The sequence below is a fragment of the Pseudozyma hubeiensis genome (assembly GCF_000403515.1).
Source record: "Pseudozyma hubeiensis SY62 DNA, scaffold: PHS23, whole genome shotgun sequence".
NCBI classification, from domain to species: Eukaryota; Fungi; Basidiomycota; class Ustilaginomycetes; order Ustilaginales; family Ustilaginaceae; genus Pseudozyma; species Pseudozyma hubeiensis.
This window is the reverse complement of record NW_012133805.1, coordinates 273,108-296,351: the sequence shown is the minus strand read 5'-3', so window position 1 is coordinate 296,351 and position 23,244 is coordinate 273,108. Positions and strand designations below refer to the sequence as shown.

General features: G+C 55.4%; 8 protein-coding genes across 8 annotated transcripts; 3 read left to right on the top strand and 5 right to left on the bottom strand.

The window, feature by feature from the left end:
- Positions 1–267: 267 nt before the first annotated feature.
- Positions 268–2,004, bottom strand: PHSY_002462 (hypothetical protein; the record flags this gene model as incomplete). Its single annotated transcript, XM_012333086.1, has 1 exon — positions 268–2,004. The coding sequence occupies one exon, from the start codon at positions 2,002–2,004 to the stop codon at positions 268–270; it is 1,737 nt and encodes a 578-aa protein (XP_012188476.1).
- A 147-nt stretch (positions 2,005–2,151) lies between these two features.
- On the bottom strand, positions 2,152–2,781 carry PHSY_002461 (hypothetical protein; the record flags this gene model as incomplete). Its single annotated transcript, XM_012333085.1, has 1 exon — positions 2,152–2,781. The coding sequence occupies one exon, from the start codon at positions 2,779–2,781 to the stop codon at positions 2,152–2,154; it is 630 nt and encodes a 209-aa protein (XP_012188475.1).
- Positions 2,782–2,927: 146 nt separating this feature from the next.
- Positions 2,928–6,220, bottom strand: PHSY_002460 (hypothetical protein; the record flags this gene model as incomplete). The annotated part of the gene is made up of 2 exons (XM_012333084.1): positions 2,928–3,062; positions 6,122–6,220. The coding sequence occupies 2 exons, from the start codon at positions 6,218–6,220 to the stop codon at positions 2,928–2,930; spliced, it is 234 nt and encodes a 77-aa protein (XP_012188474.1).
- Positions 6,221–6,952: 732 nt separating this feature from the next.
- PHSY_002459 (hypothetical protein) lies at positions 6,953–15,545 on the top strand (the record flags this gene model as incomplete). Its single annotated transcript, XM_012333083.1, has 5 exons — positions 6,953–6,979; positions 7,241–7,298; positions 7,806–8,002; positions 10,358–10,531; positions 10,632–15,545. The coding sequence occupies 5 exons, from the start codon at positions 6,953–6,955 to the stop codon at positions 15,543–15,545; spliced, it is 5,370 nt and encodes a 1,789-aa protein (XP_012188473.1).
- Positions 15,546–15,957: 412 nt separating this feature from the next.
- PHSY_002458 (hypothetical protein) lies at positions 15,958–16,497 on the bottom strand (the record flags this gene model as incomplete). The annotated part of the gene is made up of 1 exon (XM_012333082.1): positions 15,958–16,497. The coding sequence occupies one exon, from the start codon at positions 16,495–16,497 to the stop codon at positions 15,958–15,960; it is 540 nt and encodes a 179-aa protein (XP_012188472.1).
- Positions 16,498–17,032: 535 nt separating this feature from the next.
- On the top strand, positions 17,033–17,926 carry PHSY_002457 (hypothetical protein; the record flags this gene model as incomplete). The annotated part of the gene is made up of 1 exon (XM_012333081.1): positions 17,033–17,926. The coding sequence occupies one exon, from the start codon at positions 17,033–17,035 to the stop codon at positions 17,924–17,926; it is 894 nt and encodes a 297-aa protein (XP_012188471.1).
- A 278-nt stretch (positions 17,927–18,204) lies between these two features.
- On the bottom strand, positions 18,205–20,529 carry PHSY_002456 (misfolded glycoproteins degradation protein; the record flags this gene model as incomplete). The annotated part of the gene is made up of 1 exon (XM_012333080.1): positions 18,205–20,529. One exon carries the CDS (start codon positions 20,527–20,529, stop codon positions 18,205–18,207), a length of 2,325 nt encoding a protein of 774 aa, XP_012188470.1.
- Positions 20,530–21,223: 694 nt separating this feature from the next.
- On the top strand, positions 21,224–23,125 carry PHSY_002455 (hypothetical protein; the record flags this gene model as incomplete). The annotated part of the gene is made up of 1 exon (XM_012333079.1): positions 21,224–23,125. The coding sequence occupies one exon, from the start codon at positions 21,224–21,226 to the stop codon at positions 23,123–23,125; it is 1,902 nt and encodes a 633-aa protein (XP_012188469.1).
- Between the last annotated feature and the right edge of the window lie 119 nt (positions 23,126–23,244).

Sequence of the window (23,244 nt, the reverse complement as noted above, 5' to 3'; positions counted from 1 at the left end):
GGACTTCTTGCTTGGGAATGTGCTGCTGTGATCTTTGTGATTTGAGGCAGAGGCTGGCGTGAGATCTGCGTGAAGCAATGAGCGAATTTCAAGAGGGTTCTGGAGAAGTTTGGATGTCGCCAAACGACACCATTCAGACTATTTCAAATTCTGCAGAGCGAACGTTTCACACCAAAGCAACGATGTATGGGAAGATCAAGGCAATTTTGCGAGAGACTGCGTAGAACGATACAAATACAATATCATGAAATCAGATGCCTTTGCTATTTACTGCTGGCTGGGCCCCGTCGTAGGCGAGGGCAGCAGGCTGGAAAAAGTGCTTCTCCTCCTGCACCACCCGTCTCCATCGAGATTCAAGGCGCCATCATCCTCCGCCTCGGAGCCCGTCACTGCCTCGGGCACATCAGCGTGCCTGAAGAACCTTGCGTCGACCTTTTCGTCCGCCGGCGAGGAAGTGCTTCTCACCAGGCCCGGTCGAGCCGGGCTGGTCTTTTGGAACGGATGCAGGTTGAAGATGGGCCCCTGCGGTTCTTGGTGAGGGGAAGGATCACGTCGTCGCGTCAGGTCGAGTAGCGCGATGTCGTCTTGCGATTCGCGTCGTGTGTAGAATCGGATCGGGAGGTATTCTCCGCCGGACTCCGAGGCGAGACTGTCGTGACGGTGGGAGATCGAGTAGCCGCGCGGGAAGGTGTCGGCGGGATCTTGGGCGTACGGATCGACACCTAGCCACGGCATGGATTCGTACCCGTCCGTGGAGGTGGCGGTCTCTGCGATTGAAGTCTCGCGAGAATGTCCTTGTGGGATCGTCGGCATCATACGAGTCGCTCCACCGGCGGAGAAGGATCCGTAGGTGGTGGAGGAAAGACCGACGCCCGAGGATCGTCTTCGACCCATCTGCCAGATGGATGCTGCGTCGGGAATCTGCCGCTTGCGAAGCGTTGTTGCACGTCCGAGCGAGGCAGTACCGAGCACATCTTTGTCGGCAGGCTGGGATCGCTCAGATGCTGGCTTGAGTTCGAATTGCGCCGGTTCTCCTCGCATGGAAGAACCCGTCGTAGAAGGCCGTTTTGACTTGGCTCTCGGCAGCGTCCCGAACTTTGCCTGACCTACGTTTCGAAGATCAGACGCATTCGGAGCACTCCTCGGCGGTCTACCCCCAACGGATGCCTGCCTACTCCCCGCTGCAGACATACCCACGCTCCACCCACTGTCGTTCCTCCCCAAAGGAAAGCCCGAATAGCTTGACTCAGCGTAATTCCTCCCCTTCGCATCATCGCTTGCGTCGACAAACATGTGCTCCAACCGCAAACCATTTTGCTGATGATTCGGACCCGATATTTTCGGCCAAGTCCCGCCCGTCGCTCCGCTTTTGCTGCTCGGGCTAGGCTGATGTTGACGAGGTCGATGCTCGATACTGGTCTGCCAGGAAGCACGATACTCTGCCGCCTCTAGCATCCTTTCCCATTCCGACTCGTTGGTCGTTTGCTGCTGCTGCTGCTGCTGCTGGGATGCTGCTTTCGAATGCAGACTATGATTGGAGTGAGAGTTGAACAGCGTCCGAACGGATTCTCTGCTGGAAGCGCTCTTCGGTCGTCGAACGTGGCTGCCCGACCCTCGACCCGATGGGAGGTCGGGCAGCGTCATTTCCGGCGATGTCGCCGGAGTCGATCTCGCACCGGTACTCTGCGTCGATGAGAAGGTGGAATGCATCGAAGACGCAGAGTGCGGTGGTGACAGCAACTCGGTATTCATCTCGCCGAACCTCGCCGCGAGCGTTTCGATTCGCTCCTCCGACTCCTTGCGACGAATACGCGGAAAGGTTCCATACCGCTGCGTGTGTTCGAGTGCCGGAGAAGGCGGTGCCGAAGGGGATTCTCTAGCGAAAGGAATGATCTTCATCAAGATCCTAGATCGTCTCTTGAACGATCCCGAGTTGCTTGCATTGCTTCGAACAGAGCCGTTGCTGCTTTCGTTGCGATGATCACCGTTGCCGCCGCCGCTCATGTTCGGGCCGGAAGCTTGGCCAACCAGCTCTGGACCTGACTGAGACATTTTCTGATTTGGCAGTGACAATAGAGCGGAGTCGAAAATTCCGACGTCAGCACGCCGCGATATTAAAGTTTATACTTTTTCAGCAGCCCATTTTTTAACTCACCCTGCACGTCTGTTCTCGTGAACCTGTGGTGTTGGTGCTGCCAAAAGTGTGATGGGTTCAGGAAGCGACAATGTCGACTTTTCCGATTCCATAGACTGTTTGGGATGCGAAACGAGGACCGAAGAACCGCGAGGTGGGATTCTCGAACTGTCGATACCAGGTGTGGAAGGCGGGGCCGAAGACTCTTCGTCTGAGGATGCTAGCAGCAGTTCACGGATGTCTTCTTCCGCTTCCGCTCGACTACCGTCGATCTGAGTATTGCTCTCGGGACCAGGGTAGACGAGAAGCGTGCTCCTCGAAAAGTGTGTCTGAGAGTAGTGAAGCTCGTCGAAGCGTGTCGAATCGGCGCAAGTGCTGACGGTCGACACAGCGGCGCTGGTCGCAGCTCTACGGAAACCGGGTCGTTGTGGGAAGCACGAGGCAATAGGTGAAGCTGGCAAGCTGCTCACACCACCAAGCTTGGGAAGGAAGCTGTTGGATCTGGATCGTGATGGCTTCAAAAAGTTGTTGGGAATAGCGAGGGTCGAGTTGCTAGATGAGCAAGCTTGTGTTGTAAAGTAGGCGTCGTCTTCGCTGCGACGTGTGGGTTTAGAAAGAGGCGCGGAGAGGACGGAGAGATGGGACATGATGGTCGAGAAGGAAGGAGAAAGGCTCAGTCTGGAGTTGTCGTAATAAAGTCGTGCCCGAGAGGGAAGCGGGTCAAGCCGATGTATGGACAGAGAGAGGGAAATTCCGGATTGAGCTCGACTGATCCCGGAGAGGACGCTGTGGCTTATATGGATTCCGAGCAGCGTGCTAGGCGAGACGCATCGCATGCAGTCTCGGCTCGAGAGAAGTTCCGAAGCAGGAACAGCGGACCACGCGGCTCGTCAGGAACACGTTGACACTCTTCGCCAGAAGGGGGCGGCTAGGAAAGGAAAAGTGGGGTCCGCATTGCTCGAGTAGCGTGACTGTACAGCAGAGGCAGTCGAAAATTTTGATGTGGCCGCCAACAAACAAGCCACATCCAGACTTTGCGGAAACGGGAATCGTATGACGATCTCCGCTCGCATCGAGGATCGAGACCTCCAGAATTGTGCGACGAGCAAGGGGTCCGGGAAAATGGAACTCAGCCTGTTTTACTGAACATGAAGCGGAGCAGGTACTCGCCGATGTGTGACCGAAGACATGACCATTGCGCTATCCAAATTTGTTTGTATCATGCGGATGGAAGGCGTCGAAGAGCTAGAGCATCGACGGACCGATGACGAAAATGCACACGCCGAATTCGGGTTGACAGGCCTGTGTTTTTTCTGGTCGGTGAGCTCTGAGTGTGATTCGTGTGGCCGATGTCAAAATGTCGGAGAAAGGAGCGGAGCTTCCGTCAACGAGCTCGGTGACCGCTCATCACGCTACTCTGCTCGGAGTCCGCACACAAATGCCAGAGCAGTCATTTCACTCGAAGAGTCCTGACGCGTTTCTTCCGAGCCAGCTTTGCACAGTAAGTCATTGGTGGATCAGGCATGTGCCCGGATCGAGCCATTGAGCATGCTGATCATCGGTCTTGCCAACCCCGCACTGGCACGACATTGCTTTCGGGTCTTCCGCTCGGTCTAGGTCTCGATGACCCGACAACAATAGAGCAGCCATCTACTACGCGGAGTTCGTGCAGTTGCAACGCAGGGATGGTCACTTCGAACCGCCGTGTCAACAACGGCGTCGTCATCACGGTACCAAACAACATGTTTCATAAAGGTCGAGAGAATGATATCTCATACCAGCCGTGAGCATCACACGCAGTACCTTAAGTTCAACGCTCAGAATTTGAGACATACTGGAATCGCGCACGTAAAGGAAGCTGCACGACCCGGGGTCCGCGAGCCCACGAGCACGAGTGACGCGCCGTATCGAGGGTGCTGTCCCTACGTCTCATCCGATCCTTTAGTGCCTCTTGTGGTCAGCACCAACTCGATCTCGTCTTAAGACTAACAGCTTGGCACACGAAGGTTCTCCTCTTGTCCAGAGATGTGCCTCACTAAAACCACATTACAAAAAGTGCCAGCGTGCGGCGACCAACGATTCTCGGCCGCCTTCCGTTCCGACCAGAGGCAGTCAGGTCTGGCCGAGACAGACCTGCATACATGCACGCCGCTATGAGTTGACCGTCGCTCGGAATCCACGACGATCGTGCAGACGTTCTGAGCGTGAATCAAGCGCGAAGCGTGAGAATGACATTTTTACCTGGACGGCGTGCCGAACGGTGGAAAAGCGTTTCAATGTCCCCAATGCGGAAGATGTTACAAGCGGACTGTCAAATTGCGCATGTCGCGAAAACAAGCGAGAAAATAAACATCGGTCAATTCGATGACACGCGAGCCAAACACATGGCTCAACTTAAATTTGCGTGCCTGGCCTAGAAGAACAATGAAGTCACGGACTTGTCTCCCTTTACGTTCCAGACATGTTGAGCTAAAAAGCCTTTCTCTTGCTATATTGCGGTTGAAGTGATATGGAGTGTGCTGACATGAATCCATACGTATCGTACTCTGCCTGCAAAAGTGATCTGGAAAGCGGTGAGCGCTCTGCAGCGCAGATCGTTTAATGATCATCGTTTATCTGCTTAGCCGCTCTTCGATCGTCTGGAAAAAAGGGAGGATCGACACTGCTCAGAAATGCTTCAATTGTATTTATTAATATTAATAATTCCATATTTGAACTCGCCGTACAGTTGCAACTTCAAATACCGAGATTGAGATACATTTTAAGCGATGTGTCCAAATCTGCACCCTAAACTCCGTTTTGGTTTCCCGCTCCGACTTTCTGTAGGCCTCCTGTAAACACCGTGACGTGACGAGAAATACTTCCCTATGCGGCCTTGTCTCTCCCATTTGTTGCAGCATCGGCCCTGGAAGAGTCTGGATCCTGCAGCCTCACTTGCCGAGCTTCTCGGGACCCTTGCCATGTGATGGACGGGCAACTGAGCCAACTCATTGTGAGCGTGATGATCTAGGCCCACCACGGCGAGCGGGACTTTCAGGGCTTTGATTGACCGCCGTCTCGCTAGGCTTTCGCTGTTCGCCGGATGCCCGTCTGAGCAATGTTCGGGATGGAGGGTCTCTGGTCCCTGGCTTTGACACCGATGTGATCGGTGCAGTGCAGCCTAGAGCCTTTCACTATCAATAGAACTCTCCCGGCACGAAGGAGCGATTGGCTCTCATCAGAAGCCAAGCAGATCCTATCATCTCTTCATCTGGTCAAGGTGACATAATCGGTCCGTCGACCGGAGAAGGCTTTGGTTGAAGGCACAACGTCTTTACATGGGCTAGACACGGGAACATGCGAAGTCGAGCCGGCCGATCTGTACGGCAAGTCTCGGAGAAGAGCACCGCATATCTGCGGAGCGATTGACGAGCCGAACGAAAACGATCGTCAGGCGACATGGGTGATGGTCGATCAGATTGACAGGTATGTCTCCTGACTCTTCTGCAGTCATGCGCCCAAAACGAGGCAACAGCAAATAAACCAGACCGTGGTGCGCTCATGTTTGGACATCCAGCCTCCACGTCAGGCGCGAGGACGTGCGTGCTCCTGTTTGTGCTCGTATCCCCCTGTCGTTGCCAGGTGCATTCACACTCCGTTGGGCAAGGTATCCACCTTGAAAACGATCCTCAAAATGCAGTCTTGTCCCTGTGCACCGCAGCTCTCCTCCTTCCGGCTTATATTTAGTCGCAATCTTCGGTCCGTATGTCTATTATGCTCCGCCATTGACACCAATTGTCCCGAAATCCGAGCTTTAGTTCATCAACACCCCGAAATCTAGGATCATGACCTCAATGATGTGAACCCGAGGCCTGAACAACGCAATTTAGTAGTCCCGCGATCGTTCATGTAAGCTCCCGTCTTTCGTGAGCTTCCGGTTTTTTTTTTCAAGTCTTTGTGTCAGCCTAGCGGCCGCCTTGACAATAAGTTCTTCTTTTGTGCTCATACCTGTCCGGATAAACGCATTCCTTGTCCGATCAAAATTGCATTCTTTGCAGCACTCTTGACATTTCCGACCACTTGGCACATCATCTCGACCATCTGCATTGAGCGGCGCCACCGAGCTCCTTTCCGCACTCTGAGATATCATTGTCAATTGTGAGTGGCTCACCGATCTCAACGGTAAATGTGTAAAGATCCGACCCCCGCCACTATTCCGGAATGCTTGAAACCAGTGAGGCGCTTTCGCATTTCCATTTTCGGCCTGGCGCCTCATGCCAAGATCTGTATTTTGGTTTTTTCAGGAACCACGATCTTGTCAGGTCAATGTCGTCGTGGGGCCGCCTCGAGCCGTAAATTCATTGTTTATTCCACTCGATACCGCTAGCGAGCTCCGTGATCGAGGTACGTACCGTCCAATTGGTTTCTTGTGGATCACATTGATCACTACGTCAAGCCACGATCTGCACATTACCCCGTCCTGATGCCAGCGTCACTTCGATGGCTTCATCCATTACGCAATCGAAATGGATCAAATGCGTTGATCAGCCTAACCGCATTCAACCAAACTTCTACCATATTGTGGCTTCGAAGGGTCTGAATGGAGCTCGCCGACCATGTCCAACATTCACATTGAACCAGATTCTCGGCTCAGGCCAAGCCGACCCTGCATCACCTGCATCGCTGTCGTGGGCTTGACCGATGCATTTGTCTGGGTGTTGCAGCGGATCGAACCCCTGTCTCGTATGCTCCTATCGCCGACGTGCAGATCAGCTTTTTTTGAACCAGACTTTCTTCTGATTTCGAATCGTCGTCCAGGTCCGGTCACGGAAAAGGCCAATGCACTGCTACAGGAACGTGCAGGACGTAAGCACGTTAGCGTAGCCCAGATAGCAGAGGCGCGTACTCCCGATGGCCTATTATTGGGTGGTGCCTAATTCCGAAGGAATCCCAACCCGTCGGACTTGAACAAACGCGTCAAAATTTGGTTACTTCGGGCGGCGCTCGCAACTGCTGTCAATCTCGATCGTCGGACACTCTGTCCACCTGTGCACATCGGCATGTCTCTTCCGGTATGCATCGCCTTACTGACGGGCCGTCCACATGGTCCATGTGTCCACCGTACAGAACTCCGTCAAAGAAAAGAAAGACCGTATAGTACGTTCGTGGTATAGTACGTTGACCGGTGGGTCAGCCTAAAGGGATGGCCCTGGGCCAATGATGTTCGAGCTAAATGAAGGTACTGCGCAAAGGCCCCAATTCCAGTCTACACCTTTCCTGATGCGTCAAGAGATGTGCAGGGACCACACCACATTTGAGAAGATCATCCGGGTCGCCTGACGCCTCTTACTTGCTTCGTCCCGGGTCCGGGAAGGAAAGGATTTCGTTACGGCTTGAGCTATGGTGTTGACAGCTGTCCTATGTTGGCACGATTTCTGCAACCGTTAGGATACAGAGCGGAACATAACGTATCAGTCGATCGAAGGACCATGAGGGCAGACCACAGCATGAGATTGCATCTAATCGTCACAATAGAGCGGATCTTGCACTTGTGTCTGCTTTTCATTGTCACGGCAGATCCGGCTTCGGTAGATTTCCGGATAGGTATCTTCCCGGAAGTTTTCGAAGCGAAAGCAAGCCAAGCCTAGTTTCTATGGTGCTGTTCGACTTCACCATCTTTGCCATCCAAAAGGCGTGCTTCGTCTGTTCCGCTGCGAGATGACGACGTTTCCTGTGCTCGTGAAGGATTGTCAACGTCAAACGGCCTCGCTAGCTCATGCTTGCTACAATGAAATGTACAGCAAGGTTTATGTTGAACGTATCGACTGTGGGTTCTCCGATGGTGGTGGATTTTTGATCCCACCTCATCCCGAGCTGGTCGCTGCACCGGTGCGTCACCAGTGTGGGACACCGGAAAGACGGTCCCGTCGGATGTATCGTGCCCTCTGAGACAGGAACAGATTCCAATTTTCAAGCAGGAGACAAGTTTCATGCAGGATAAACCTTCAGGGCCGATCTGAGCTCATCCGGAAGTCCTTTCAAGGTGGATAACGGAAACTCCACCATCGGACGTCTCCCCTCCCGAGGTGTCCATCAGCGAATCAATGTCGAGGGAGCACTTGCCGCCAACCGCTCCCGTAAATTGTTGAACCAATGTGGAATCCTCACATGTCCGTGCAAAACAGCGGTTGCATGTTTTCGATCGCACGATAGTCTGTTCGGTCGCTCTGCGGCTCAATATCGTTTTGGAGAGGCGAAGGGCCTCATCACTGAAACAGATTGGCAGTCTCGTCGCTCCAATACTCTTCGAACATTGCATTGGACTCGATGGCATCAGAATTGCTGCCTTCAGGCTGAGATCCCAGTCGCATTCCACGGATGTCAAGCGATGGCCCGAACTTCCTACCTGTGACGACGGAACGCCCCGGAGTCGGTGACACCAAATTTTTCACAGATACATTTCCAGAGCCCTAACATACGCTCAAAAATGAATTTTGGATGACAAGCATAACGGCGGCATAACATGGTTTTTCTGGTATGCTGGATGACGACATAGACCCCTTCTCAATATTGCGACGTCGGACAACGGCATGCGTGCGACACCGCCGCGGCGTCTCGTGCACTGCCTTCTGGCAGCACAGCAATGGCAGACAGGGCGCTTGAGCCAGCAACCGCGTCGTCCCAGTGAGGGTGTCTAAAGCGTCATAGAGGATGCCAAGTTCCACAGAGAGTCTCGGCAAGCCGCTTTGTGGTATGCGGAGAAGCGAGTCCGCCGTAGCGAACGACGAATGCTTTGGAGTCTTCGCTTAGACTTAGAGATCGCTGCTCGCTAAGTGCAGAGCCTCTTCGGTCGGCTAGCTCGGCGGCGCCACTTCCTCGGAAACCTAAGGCCGGATGATGATGCGGTCAGTATATAGACGACGATGTCTGGATGTAAGCATCTGCTCCCCATGCACAGTTTTTCTTCTCATCTTCATCCATCCACCAAGACCAAGCAGTCCAGCTCATTTTGTATCCACAATGCAGTTCACCAAGTCGACCGTCGCCGCTCAAGCTCTCGTCCTCGCAGTCCTCGTTGCGTGCGCTCAGGCTCAGAGTAAGTTGCTCATACTTACAGTCTGACCAACACAAATTGGCACAACGACGACTGACCCTTGACTATCCATCATCTCTCTTCTTCTGCGAACATTTTGCAACAGTCCTGAGCGACATCACTAGCGCTTTCGGCGATGTCACCTCGGGAGCGGGCGGTGTCTTCTCCACTGTTACTTCCGGAGCTGGCGGTGTCTTCTCCACCGTCACTTCAGGAGCTGGCGGCGCTTTTACCACTGTCACCTCGGGAGCCGGCGGCGCTTTCAGCACTGTCACCTCGGGAGCTGCCGGCGCTTTCAGCACTGCCACTTCGGGAGCAGGTAGCGTGGCCACAGGTGCCAGTTCGGGTGCAAGCAGCGCAGCCAGTGCCGCCTCGACCAGAGCAAGCAACGCCGCTGTCGGCCAGCTCGCTACCGGCCTGCCCATCAGCACGCTCGCTGCCACCTTCACCGTCTTGCTCGGCTCGGCCATTGCCGGCTCGCTTGTCCTATGATCTGCCACTGTGACGTTTTCGCTTCCATTCCATTAGAGTACATTTGCGGACACGCTTATACCTACACTGTTATTCCGTTGAAGCGGATGGAAATGCATCGATCAAGCAACCGACTACAAATGACTCGGCGGGATCATGAAGCAATTGGGCCCAAGACTGACTTGTATAGGAGGACGATGTGAGGCGTCCGTCGTGTGACGCAAATGAAAGGATCTAACAAATTTTCAAGCCGTTGCAAGATGCCACGACTTAACAACGTAAAATACGCGCTGTGGCTCGCGTCGCGAAGCTAGTCTCTGGCAGGCCGACGCGCAAATGGAGTGTTGGTTTTGTGTCTCCACACTCTAGACGTGGAGGGTTGCATCGAAACCGCGAGGTGCTGCCTCGAGAAATTTCGATTGTCGACCTGCGACAGCGAGAGCTGAGAGACGCGAGTTTGGGATTCTTGGAAGTTTGTCGGTGTCTCTCACTTTACAGGAAGGAATGGCAACGCGTTGAGCTGCTCAAGCTCAAGCAGCGCAGCAGCAAGTAGGCGAGCCTGCCACCAACCTCTTCGATCTTCTTCACACCCTCCTTCAGCTTCCTTCATCCGTCCCCAACTTTCACACGCCTGTCAATCGCCATCAGCCTCTGTCTGTCCTTTCCAACCGCCTTTCAAGGATCCGCTCGACCACCGCTCCGACAGACATCTTCCACCGTCGTCCGCCGCCTTCACACATCGCTCGGAAGCCAATAGAGGCTGTCTGCAGTTGACCATCATGTCGTCAAAGGCCAAGAAGCTCAACGCCCTGGCAGCCCTCAAGGCAAAGCGTGATGGCGTTCCACTGACCACGGTATGTTTCATCAGACTTATAGTCGACTAGTGGGCTCGACGTCCAAGATCTTTCACTCACCGATTCTCATCTTCGCCTCCTCCGCTGCTGCTTCGTACAGACGTCCAAGTTGGGCGACATGTCCGATGGAGACGACGCCATCTATGATGAGGTCTCCGAAGATGAATACCGTTCCATCCTTCGTGGGCGCATCATGGACGATGACTTTATCGAAGATGACGATGGGTCCGGATACGTAGATCACGGTCAGGACGAATGGGACGATCGTGCTCGTGCTGACGACGATCAGGACGACGACACAGAAGACGAGCAGGAATACTTTGAACGCACTGGCAAACGGAAACCCAAGAAGGGCACAAAAGCCCGTTCCAGAGTCAAAGGCCAGGATGCTTCGTCATCCGCGTATCAGAAGTCAAGCCTTTCTGCCGCCTTCAGCAAGCAGCGCAAGACGTCGAGCGGTGTTTTCAATGACCTGTCAGCGAGTCGTGCACGCGACGCCCAGCGAATGCGATCCGCCGCTCTCGACGCATATCGTCCCGCGGTGAGCAAGGAGAAGGAGGACGACTTTATGGCCAGCCTCATGGGCAACCTCGACGAGATGGGCGCACAGCCATCCTCATCTTCCCACGACCCGGCCAGCCCATCTCCCGCCAACCGCCTCTCCTCCATCTCCAAAAAGCGAAAGCAGCACGAAGAGAGCGCCTTCTCGCGCTTTCGCACATCGTCCTCCTCCCTCGGCACCAACAATGGCTTCACGAGCCCTTCTTCAGGCGCTCCCACCAGCGACTCGGCGCATCCATCCAGCGACAGCGCAGAGCCCAGGGTGCATGTCAGTGGAAGCGATACACCGCCTTGGGGTCCCAACCTTGGCTCAGATCCCGTCTTCGAACTCGACGACGAGCTCCCCGCTTCCAACAAGAAGCTTCGCGGTCCTAAGGGGCTTCCCAGTCGCATCGGTAGCCTCGGTCTAGGTGATGCGGACCAAGACATCTTCATCAGCCATCCGTCCAAGCGTGCCGCTGGGCTCAGCAACGATGCGCTCGCTTTCAGTGACGACGACAACGAGGATCTGGCCGTTCGGCGTGTCGAGGTCGGCTCGCTTCCTGCCAAAACCGTCGATGTCCGCGGTCAGGCTAGTCGTCCCAAGCCGACCCCAGCCACCGCAGCGACGCCGCGTCCCGCCAAGGTGGAAGACCTCAAGGTCGACAACAAGACACCATCCGCATCGTCTTCCTCGTCTACACCAAAGCCACCGCCCAAAGACGACAAGACCCCAGCTAGCAGAAGCAGCTGGCAAAAGGTCCATAACGATCTCATGAAGAACGTCGAGCCGGCCACGCCTACGCCTGCCGCCGCCAATGCTGCTGTCAAGGCTGCTGCCGGTACAGCAACACCGTCTGCCGGAAAAGTCAAGGCGTTTGAAGATGATAAATTGCTCTTCTTCTACTGGCTCGACTACCTCGAAGGCGAGAATGGCGTCGTTTACCTCGTAGGCAAAGTCAAGGACAAGTACTCTGGACGCTACGTCTCGTGCTGTCTCACCGTCAATGGCATCGAGCGATGCGTCTTCCTACTTCCTCGCAGCAGGCAGCTCGAGGATGGTCACGAGACCGATCGCGTCATCGGTGAGGACGAGATCTACGACGAATTTGAGGAGCTCTCTGCCAAGCACGGCATCAAGCGCTTCCTCTCCAAGTGGGTCACCCGCAAGTACGCTTTCGAGCAGGCCGGTGTGCCCGCCGAGTCCAACTACATGAAGATCCGCTACGGCTTCGACGAGCCGCAGCTGCCCTTCGACTTCAAAGGCAGAACGTTCAGCAAGGCGTTTGGCACAAACACATCGCCCTTTGAATTGTTGGTGGTCAAGCGACGCATCTTTGGTCCTAGCTGGCTCAAGATCTCGAACGCCAGCTTGGCCGAGGGCTCGACGCCCATCTCATGGTGTAAAATGGAGGTCTCGATCGACGATCCCAAGGACATCTCGCCCATCTCCGATGCCGACACCACCTCGCCACGCGAGACTCCACCTCTCACCGTCATGTCGATTGCCGCTCGAACGGTCGTCAACCACAAGGAGAACAAGCAAGAGCTCGTCGCCGTCAGTGCTCGCACTTGGACGGATCACCAGATCGAAGACCCTACGCCGCCCGAACAGCTTCCCTGCTCCGTGTTCACCGCTGTGCGTCCGCTCGGCAGCATGTTCCCACCCGGCTTCGAGGCCGAGGCGCGCAAAGGCAAGATCAAGATCCACACGCTCAAGTACGAGCGGATGCTGCTCAACGCGCTCCTCGCTCAGATCCACAACGCCGATCCGGATGTCATTGTCGGCCACGAGTTCAACGGCGTCTCGCTCGACGTGCTTCTGCACCGCATGAAGGATCTGCGTGCCGAGCATTGGTCGCGCGTCGGTCGCTTCCGTCGTCCAAAATGGCCCAAGCTCAAGCAAGGTATGAATCTCAAGATCCTCGCTGGTCGTCTCGTGTGCGATCTGGCTTCCGACAACGGCAAGTCGATGATCACCTCCACCACGTGGTCGCTCACGGAGATGTGCGGAACGCATCTCAAGATTCAACGCGAGGACATCGATCCCGAAGAGACAGCCTCGTTCTTCGACTCGCTCGCTCCATCGCCGGAGCGTCTGATGACCTTTGTACGCCACTGCGAGGTGGACACCTTCTTCCAGATGGCCATCGCCGCCAAGGTGCAGATCTTGCCTCTCACCAAGCAGCTCACCAATCTCGCCGGTAACAGCTGGAACAAGACGCTCAATGGAGGTCGTGCCGAACGCAACGAGTACATTCTGCTGCACGACTTCCACAGACAAAAGTACATTTGCCCGGACAAGATCTCGGCGTGGGAGAAGAAGCAGATCCAGCAGGCGGTGGAGCTCAAGGCCAAGGCTCGTGCCAAGGCTGCGGGTGGTGCAGCGGACTCGACGGCGGCGACGGCGGCAAACAGCAAGAAGGACAAATTCAAGGGCGGTCTCGTGTTCGAGCCCAAACGTGGATTGTGGGACAAGTACATCTTGGTCATGGACTTCAACTCGCTCTACCCGTCGATCATCCAGGAGTTCAACATCGACTTTACCACCGTCGAGCGTCCGCCCACCCAGGGTCTCGAAGATGAGGAGGTCGCCGCTACCGGGACCGCCACTGCTGCTGGTGGTGCCGACGGTGAGGCCAGCACAGACGCTGCCGCTGAAGTAGACAAGATTCCCGATGTCCCCTCGTCCGATGTCGAGCAAGGTGTGCTCCCTCGTATCATTGCGCAGCTCGTCGCGCGCCGTCGACAGGTCAAATCTCTGATGAAGGACAAACACGCCACCCCATCCCAGCTCATGCAGTGGAACATCAAGCAGCTCGCGCTCAAGCTCACCGCCAACTCGATGTACGGATGCCTGGGCTTTGAAAACTCGCGCTTCTACGCTCGACCTCTCGCAGCACTCACGACGTTCAAAGGACGAGAGATCCTCACCGCCACCAAGGATCTGGCAGAGTCGATGCTGCTCGACGTCATCTACGGTGACACGGACAGTGTGATGATCAACACCAACGCTACCGAGTATCGCGAGGCGCTTCGTATCGGACAGGAGTTCAAGAAGTCGGTCAACGAGCGATATCGATTGCTCGAGATTGACATCGACGGTGTCTTCGAACGAATGCTCTTGCTCCAGAAGAAGAAGTACGCCGCTGTCCTCGTAGACGAAGATGGTAAGCGGAGTACGGAGATCAAGGGTCTGGACATGAAGCGTCGCGAATACTCGGCGCTGTCCAAGAACGTGTCCAACTACGTGCTCGACCAGATCCTGTCCGGTCAAGCCACCGAGTTGGTCGTCGAACACATCCACGAGTACCTCTCCGACATGTCGACCAAGATCAAGACCGGCGAAGTGGCGCTCGATGATTTCATCATCTTCAAACGTCTCGGCAAGAATCCGGAGGACTATCCGGACGTCAAGTCGCAGCCGCACGTGCAGGTCGCGTTGCGCACGAAGGCGAGAGGTGGAAGTGCAAGGATGGGCGATGTGATCCCGTACATCTTCTGCCTGGGCGAGGATGGCAGTTCGAGCACCAAGACGGCTCAGGCGGAGCGGGCGCATCATCCGGACGAGTTGAGGAGGAAGGACGGCGAGCTCAAGATCGACTACGAGCACTATCTGGCGCTGCAGATCCTGCCGCCTGTGGAGAGGCTGTGCGAGAGCATCGAGGGTACGGACAGGTCGCGGTTGGCGGAATGTTTGGGATTAGATCCGAGCAAGTACTCTTCCGTCTCGCATTCCGCTTCTGGTGGAGGAGCGGCGGATCGAGAGTTTGCCACGCTCGATTCGCAGATCCCGGACGAGGTGCGATTCGCTCGATGCGAGCCACTCGAGCTCACCTGTCCCACGTGTCGCGAATCGTGCACCTTCCTGGGACCCGCCCACCGCGCTGCTGCCACCAAAGTGCTCGCCGATTCGACCAACACTCGACCGGAGCCACGCAACGCCATCTCCACCAAGGGAATCCGCTGCACCAACCCCGCGTGCCAGCGCATGCTTCCGCTCGCAACCATCGCGATCCAACTCGAACTCACCATCCGACAGTTCGTCGATCGGTACTATTCCGGTTGGACCGAGTGCTCCGATCCCAACTGCGGCTCTCGCACGCGGATGGCTAGCGTGTACGCCAAACGCTGCCTCGCCGTCCACGACACCAAGTCGGCGGCGCTTCTCGACGCTACGGCCAACAGCGGATCGAATCTCTCGTGCCGTGGTCGTGTGGAAGCAGTGTATCGGGACAAGCAGCTGTACGACCAGCTGATCTACCTGGAATCGCTGTTCGACACGTCGAGGATCAGAGAGAAAATCTCGGCGGGTGTGGGCGCTAACAAGGCATGGCAGGACGAAGTGTTGGCCATGCTGGATGTGAACAAGAGGGAGCTGGATACGCTGCACAAGACGGTGGACAAGTATCTGGCGAAGAACGGAAGGAGGTTCGTCAAGTTGGCGAGCTTGTTCAGGTTCATGAAGGTGTGAGAAGGGACGATTTAGTTTTTTGGTTTCTCATGGTTCCTCGTTTCTCAATGATAGAATTGCTGATTGCATCTCATTCTGTTTGTACGATCTTCACGGCCGTGAACGCAAGATTGAAGTGTGGTATGTGAGGGTCATGATCTGCGTTCATTCAAGAGCAACATCTATTGGGCAAAACAGTAGAGAAAGCGAAAGACGATAGAAATGGAACGGTCGGGTCAGCAAATTGTTTCTTCCGACGCCTTCGTCACGAGCATCGACCCTCTCTCCACCGTCCTCTCGTCCTCCAATCAATCTTCTTTGGCTAGTGCTATCGTCCGTATCCGGCAGTCTACCGGCTGCTGACGGTGAAAGACGACGCTTGACGCACTGCAGTCCGTTCCGCAAGACATCCTACGAATCAGTGTAACTATGACTAAAAAAAGTACTCTTGCTCCTCGCTCCCCAGAACATCCCGGAGGATGACGGACAGCTCTGAGATAATTGGGATAGATGTCATCCTTTGAGAGAGGAAATGTCTTGTTTGGAATCCAACGGGGCTTGCGGTGTTGCGCTCGATCTGACGAAGAGAGAGAGAGAGAGGGTTGGTCGCGAAAGGACCACACTTACGATTCGAGGGTTTCGTCTGCAGCCTTGACACCTCGTCCCAGTGTACTGGGGATGGAGGGGGCCAAGTTGAACCAAATCGCGGACAGAGCGAAGCGAAACGGACGATGGTCGATGAAGCTCGCTGGGACGAGGTGTCGAACGACTGCAGATGGTGGGAAAGTGACAGGATGTGTCGAAGGACGCGGATTGCAACATCTTTTGAACAGGAATTTTTGCTGCAACTGCGGTCGACTCGGTCTGGAAGAAATTCCCAAACCAGGCGAAAACACGGCTCATCGATCGGATCAATGTTGTCCCCGATCCTATCTGATCTGCCAGACCGGTCGGTCTCATCTTTTCTGCTCATCCATGAAAGTCACTGAACGTGTCGAAACCTGTGCTGGTCTTGGCTTGAACGGATCCCGATGTTTAGCATCGCCTCGGAAGACATCTCTGAAGAGTGGGTGAAGGCGGGAAACAGACTTCGAACACCCGATGCAGCATGAAAGCTTCACTTGTCGAGGTTATTCACGAGCCACGCGGATTGTTTTTCGTCACGCTCCGGACCGGCTGTCGTTTTGGACGGTGTGGATGGTCGGTTGTGACCCGCGTTATCGGAATCTTTTGGGAGATTATCACGCATGCAAAGCAGTAGAGAAAAATTCGACCGAATGGACTTTCTTCTGAATCGGCAAGGTGCTCTTAGCTAGAGTTCCGTTTCAGGGTTCTCTGTCTGTGCGGTCAGTGCCTCTTTGGAGACTGGCAACTTAATTTCTGACTCGGCGTTTCTCCGCCTCGTTCATCTCCCTCTTACTCTCTCACATCTTCGTCGTGCATCGTCCAACCTCGTTCCGTTTCCTTTCTCCTGTCCACATCCACCACCCTCTACTCGTCTCGCAACAATGTCACCACCTCCTTCAGGCGGAAAGCGCGAGTCCGCTCAGGCGCGACTCCTCGGCTCCGGTCTCTCCGGAATCGCCGAGCTGCTCGTCTTCCACCCCGTCGACACGGTCGCCAAGCGACTCATGTCCAACAAGGTCTCCGGCCTCTCCATGTCCCAGATCGTCTTCAAAGACAAAGCCGCTGCCAACGTCTCGACCAAATTCATCTCGCTCTTCCCCGGTCTCGGTTACGCTGCAGGCTACAAGGTCCTTCAGCGAATCTACAAGTTCGGAGGACAACCGTACTTCAACGACTACCTCACCTCGCATCACAAGAAGCAGTTCGACTCCATGTTCGGCGAACGAGCGGGTAAATCCATCATGTCGGCCACCGCCGGATCGCTCACGGGAATCGGAGAGATCGTGTTGCTCCCGCTGGACGTCTTGAAGATCAAGAGGCAGACCAACCCGGAAGCATTCCGATCCCGCGGTTTCCTCAAAATTCTCGCAGACGAAAACGTCAACCTCTATCGAGGTTGGGGCTGGACCGCAGCGCGTAACGCACCAGGATCCTTCGCTCTCTTCGGAGGGAGCGCCTTCACAAAGGAGTATGTGTTTGGCTTGAAGAACTACAACGAAGCTACTTGGACCCAGAACTTCTTCGCCTCCATCGGCGGTTCCGTAGCGAGTATCACCGTAGCCGCCCCATTGGACGTCGTCAAGACGCGAATCCAAAACGCCAACTTCGAAAGCAAGGTCGGAGGTGTCACCATCATCAAGGACATGATCAAGAACGAAGGGTTCGGAAGCTTCTTCAAGGGGTTGACCCCGAAGGTGTTGGTGGTGGGACCCAAGCTGGTCTTCTCGTTCACGATTGCTCAGAGCTTGATTCCTTTCTTCGGTAAGTACGTCTGATCTGGTAGGATTGGATAGAGGCGTAGATGTAGGTAGAACAAGGACAAGACGCACGAAAAGAGAGGACGCAGAGTACGATCGACACGAGACTCCTGCCAACCCTGTCCATCCACCAAAATCACACACAACCCAATTGTATATTTGTAGATCACGTTCCCACCGTTTCAGCTTCAGTGCCACTCGCAAGCAAATGTCAAACACACCATTCACACGCAAACGCACAGATCAGCCTTCGGATGGGTTCCGATTTCAGTCGATCGCAGGCAGCAACGCACCGTTCACAGCTCGAGATGCTCCTCCACAGGCGGCGGCGGCGGCGGCCTTGTCCGTTTGGCTCCCTCGTCCTGCTCCTTTTCCTTGCCTTGTCTCTGCTTCGCATCGTAAAACCGTTTCACGCGCTCCGACAGGCTGTCCCCCACCTTTTCCATCCGCAGTGCCGGCTGTTGTTGCTGCTGCTGCGTTTGCTTTCCCTCCCTCCCATCCTTTCTCGCATTCGCCGAATCACCAGTTATAGCCGACATCAGTTTGCTGTATAGCTTCGCCATGTCGTCCGGCGTCTGCATTTTCCCACTTTTCTCCTTACTCTCCACCGTCTTATCATCGTCTTCCTTCGAACGAGCAGAAGTCGGGTACGCATCAGTCTGCTTCTGCAGCTGCTTGTTGAACATCTCCGAAATCTTGTCGGCCAGCTTCTGTTCCAGCCTCCCACCTTGATCTTCACGTATTACCGACAGAAGATCCTCGTCATCCAGGTGGATCTCTATCGGCTGGTCGTCCATGCTCTCTGCAAGCGGTTGGTCGTGGTCGTCGTCATCGCTGCGTTTCTTGCCACCATCACGGCGTCTGGTCTCCTTGGTGTCCTCCGGTACTTGATCGCTTACTTGTTGGACGACCAGCTTGCCATCCTCGTCCAATCCGATCTCGACCATGATCTCGGTTTCGTCTTCTTCATGATGATGGTGGTGGTGCGGGTCATCGTGATCGTGGTGATGGTGGTGATGATGGTCGTGGTCATGATGCAAATGCTGGTACATGGCACCTGGACCGCCGAGAGCTTCGTCGTAGTAGTCATCGTGCACCGAGCCGAATCGGGAAGGATCGCCATACGTGTGCGAGTTCGTCACTGGCTCCTCCGCTCCGTCGACATCGCCGGCTGTCTCCGCTTTCCCATCCACCTTATCATACGTCGTTGATCCCGCACCACCATCGATTTCTGACAGCGTTGGCTGCTGCAACTCTTCCGGATCCGCAACCGTCGGCCCTTTGTAGGCATCTCCCACCACCTGATGGCACTGAATCGGCAACGGCGCCTCCTCCTTCTCGCTCCCAAACGCGGCATCTGCGCAGAGTCTCGGGGTCTCGATGATCAACACGTAGTTGCAAATGGTGGTCTCCTTGAACATGACGATCCTGTCCTCCGACGGCTTACGATTCGAACAGTGAAACTGCACTTCAACGCTCCTGGGTTGGTGATTCATGTCGCACATGGTGCCGTTCGTCCACCTTTGCGTCAGATACCGATGTCGCTGCGACTCGTTGCCTCCCGCACCGGCTGCGTTGTTCGCTTTTTCTACCGCCTTGTTGCTCTGCGAATCTTGAAATTGCGAGAGAGCTTTCGCTTCTGCCGCGAACAGCTCTTCTTCATCCCAGTCGCCGAACTGTACTTGCTCTACCAGATCTAGACCGGCTGAGTTGATGACGGACGACATGTCCCGATTCGATGACACCGCGACACCCGTAGCAGCATCTTGTTGCGGCGAATCGCTGCTGATAGGCTGCTGCTGACGTCGTTGATGACTTTGATCGTCGCCGACAATGTCCTCGTTCTGCGGAGTCCAACGACCCAAGATGAAGGCTGGGTACTCTGGATCTGCAATAGGATGTTGAATGCTGTTCACCTTTTCCGCAGCTTCGAGAGCTGCCTTCTTGCCGGCGTCACCCCCACCTGCGGCTTTGAAGGCTTTGTGTGCAGCAGTCTGGGGGCCCAATCGCCTGAACTGGCGGATCTCGCGTCCGTGGCAGAAGCTGTAGGTGAACCAGTCGGTCGTATGATACAGACAGACCTTTTTGAGGGGATCGAGCAACACCTGCGCATTTCGTATAAGGTCCTGTCGTGTGCGTAGAGAGTTGGCGAAAGTTGATGCATGACGGCTCGAGGCGCGACGATCTGCTGGTGTAGAGGTAAAGTCAGGTACGGAGCACAGCTGAAACGCGTCCGACGAGCTACGTTGGAGCGTCCAGAAGAGCGTCCTCAAGGGTTCAGCGTGCTGACTGCCGGATCTGTAGCCCATGCCATCTGGCAAAGCTAAGGAGGAAAGGTCTGTGGACTGTGGAGGCTTGGCATGCGGCGAGCTGGACGAAGAAGACGAGGCGGAAGCCTCCTGCTGCTCCAAGATCCGGATCGCATCGGCGCGCTTTACAGGCAGTGTGCTACCGAGTCCGCCAGCGCGACCGTAGTTGACTTGGAAAGCGGGCCTGGCAAAGACGTCCTGAGGGAAGCCGGCAGATGTCGAGATGGCAGCATCCGAGCCATGTGCTTGAAGGTAGAGCAGCCCAAGCAGAAAGACGATGGATTTTGCGCTGACCGGTGATGTCGACAGCATGACGGATGATTGTCGGCGTGCTACGTCATGAGCAGCGGATTGAAAGCGGATGGTGTTTGGACAGTGCTGGAGTGTTCAAGATGGTGCTTTGTGCTGTAACAATGATGCACAGCTCTAGCCTGTTGAGCGTGCAGGTCCAAGCGTTGCGTGAGCTGGAAGGTTGCAGCGCCAAAGGGTCCAATCTCCATGGTCTGCCCCTGTATCGCACGGAAACACTGCGCAGCACAGTGTGGACATTTCGAGATTTGGCGGACATGTGGAGTTTTTGGCAGGAGCAACAAACAGGCATTGGAGCAGCAGTCTGTCTCGATGCGTCGCGACTCAGCGCACTGGGCAATCGAGAATGGAAATTGGCAACAACTCGACTCGACTCGCACTTGTCTCTCTTTGGCTCGGCTGTGCATCTTGTGTCGCGAGTCTCGACTCAACGTTGACCATCACCTCTCATTGCTGATTGCCTCGTGAACACATCCATCACGACGGCACCCTCGTCATTCGCTCATTCCGCATCTACATACTCAACGTCGCGGTGAGGTACAAGATACGCACACACGGCCGGCATAATCGACAGCCCTGCCATCTGCACCCTCTCCATCCGTATCGATTCCAATCGACTTGAGCGCAAGCTGCTTGCCGACACTTCAGCCATCTCGGCTTGCAATATACTCGTGCACATCACGGCTGCTTGCCCAAGATGAGCACAGGGCACAACGATGACATGAATCCTTTCCAGATTCCCGATGACGAGGGTGGCGCTTCCAAAACATCCGCAGCGAATCAAGCCTCAGCTGCATCATCACATTCGTCGTTGCACGACAGCGCGGCAGACGATGCCCGTGTTCAGGAAGACGACGACGACCAAGGCTGGGCCGGCTCTTCCTCCCGTGCACAGATGAACGCTGCGCCGGATGCCACTCCGAATCCAGACGCTTCTACCCCTTCTTCCGCTCAGCGTGCAACGTTTGCTTCACCACCTTCCATCATCGAGATTGTGGATGCCCAAAAGTCGGGCGACGGCGGCTCGTCCTTCATCGTCTATGTCATTCGAAACGGAACGTCCGAGGCCAAGAGGCGATACTCGGAATTCGAGGCGTTACGCGAAGCGCTCATTCGACTGCATCCCACCATCATCATCGCTCCCATCCCTTCCAAGCATACATTGAGCGACTATGCAGCGAAGCAGAGCAAAGCCAAAGAGGATGCCACCATCATCGCTCGTCGCAAGCGTATGCTCCAGAGCTTCCTGCGTCGATGCGACAACCATCCAAAGCTTCGAGGCGACGAGGTGCTCCAAAAGTTCCTCGATGGGCGATATCACTGGAACGAAATCACCGCTTCACCTCCGCTTGTGCACCTTCCAAAGAACAACCTGCGAGCACCCGTACAGAACCCTGCCGATCCACATGCCAGTCCAGCGTATGCACACCTCCCGTTGCCGTCGTCGGTCTCGTCGCTGCGACACCCGAATCAGCGCTTCATCGACTCGGAGGCTTTCACCAATCGATTCGCCAATCACCTTTCTGGAAGTATGGAAAAGGTCAATCGTCGGCTCATGCGACGCTGGACAGAGGCTTCCACCGACTATGCCGAGCTTGGCGCCATTCTCAACGGATTTTCCTTGACGGAATCCGGGCAGCTTGCCACGGCCATCGAGCGCACGGGTCAGGCTGCCGATGCTGCCTACATTGCCACGGGTCAGATGCTCAAGCAGTGGGAGGAGAAATTCACCGAGCCTCTTCACGAGTACACGCAGTTTGCCGCGATACTGCAGAAGCTTCTCAAGTGGCGTCATCTCAAGAACCTGCAGTACGAGCTGGCGCAGGATGCGCTCGAAGCTAAAAAGACGCAGCTCGAGGAGCTCGAGAGGGTGGAGAATGAGGCGAAGCGGTTGGAGGAGGCGTTGGAACGTGGCGGGGCTGGGTTGGTGGGCAGTGGTGGACGTGTGACGGGTGGTGGCATCGACGCCAATGGTATACGTGATGGGGTGGGCTCGGGCTTCCGTCCTTCTGCCTCTGTGTACGGACGAGCAAGTGGGGAGGAAGCTGGCTCTGCTGCCAATGGTGGAGCGAAAAGCAGCGGTGGTGGTAGTGCCAATGACAGCACGGATGCTGCGGCTGCATCTGCTTCTGAAGCCAACGGATCTCAGAGCGCACGATCTCGAGCGACATCACCACCCTCGTCACCATCCAAACGATCCTCCTCCCGATCTACGGGCTACGGTCTCTTGGGCGCAATCACACACACGTTCCAAAGCGTCATGGACGTCGATCGTGACGCATCACGACGAAGCAACATCTCGAAACTTCGCGAAGAGATCTCGCTCTTGGAAGAAGGTCTTTCTCTTACCTCGAACGATCTGCACTACGCTACGGTGGCCATTCAGGCTGATCTGGATCGGTTCCAGAGGCAGAAGGTGAGCGATTTCAAGGAGATGATGTTGGACTTTGCCAAGATGCACAGGGAGTTTGCACAGACGAATCTGGATAATTGGAGGGAGGCGAAGCGGGAGATTGATGCGGTGGAGAGGCCGGCGGGTATGCCGGAGAGCAGTTTGGCAAGGAGAGATGGGGCAAGTACGCCGGTTAGGAGGTCGTAGAGGAAACGGGGACAATGTGAGTTATGCGACGTGAAAGTGGTGTGTGGTGTGACAGAGTGTGTGCAGTGGCGATTGAGCGCGGTCAGAGACGCACGCACGTTCCTGGAAAGTGCGACCAG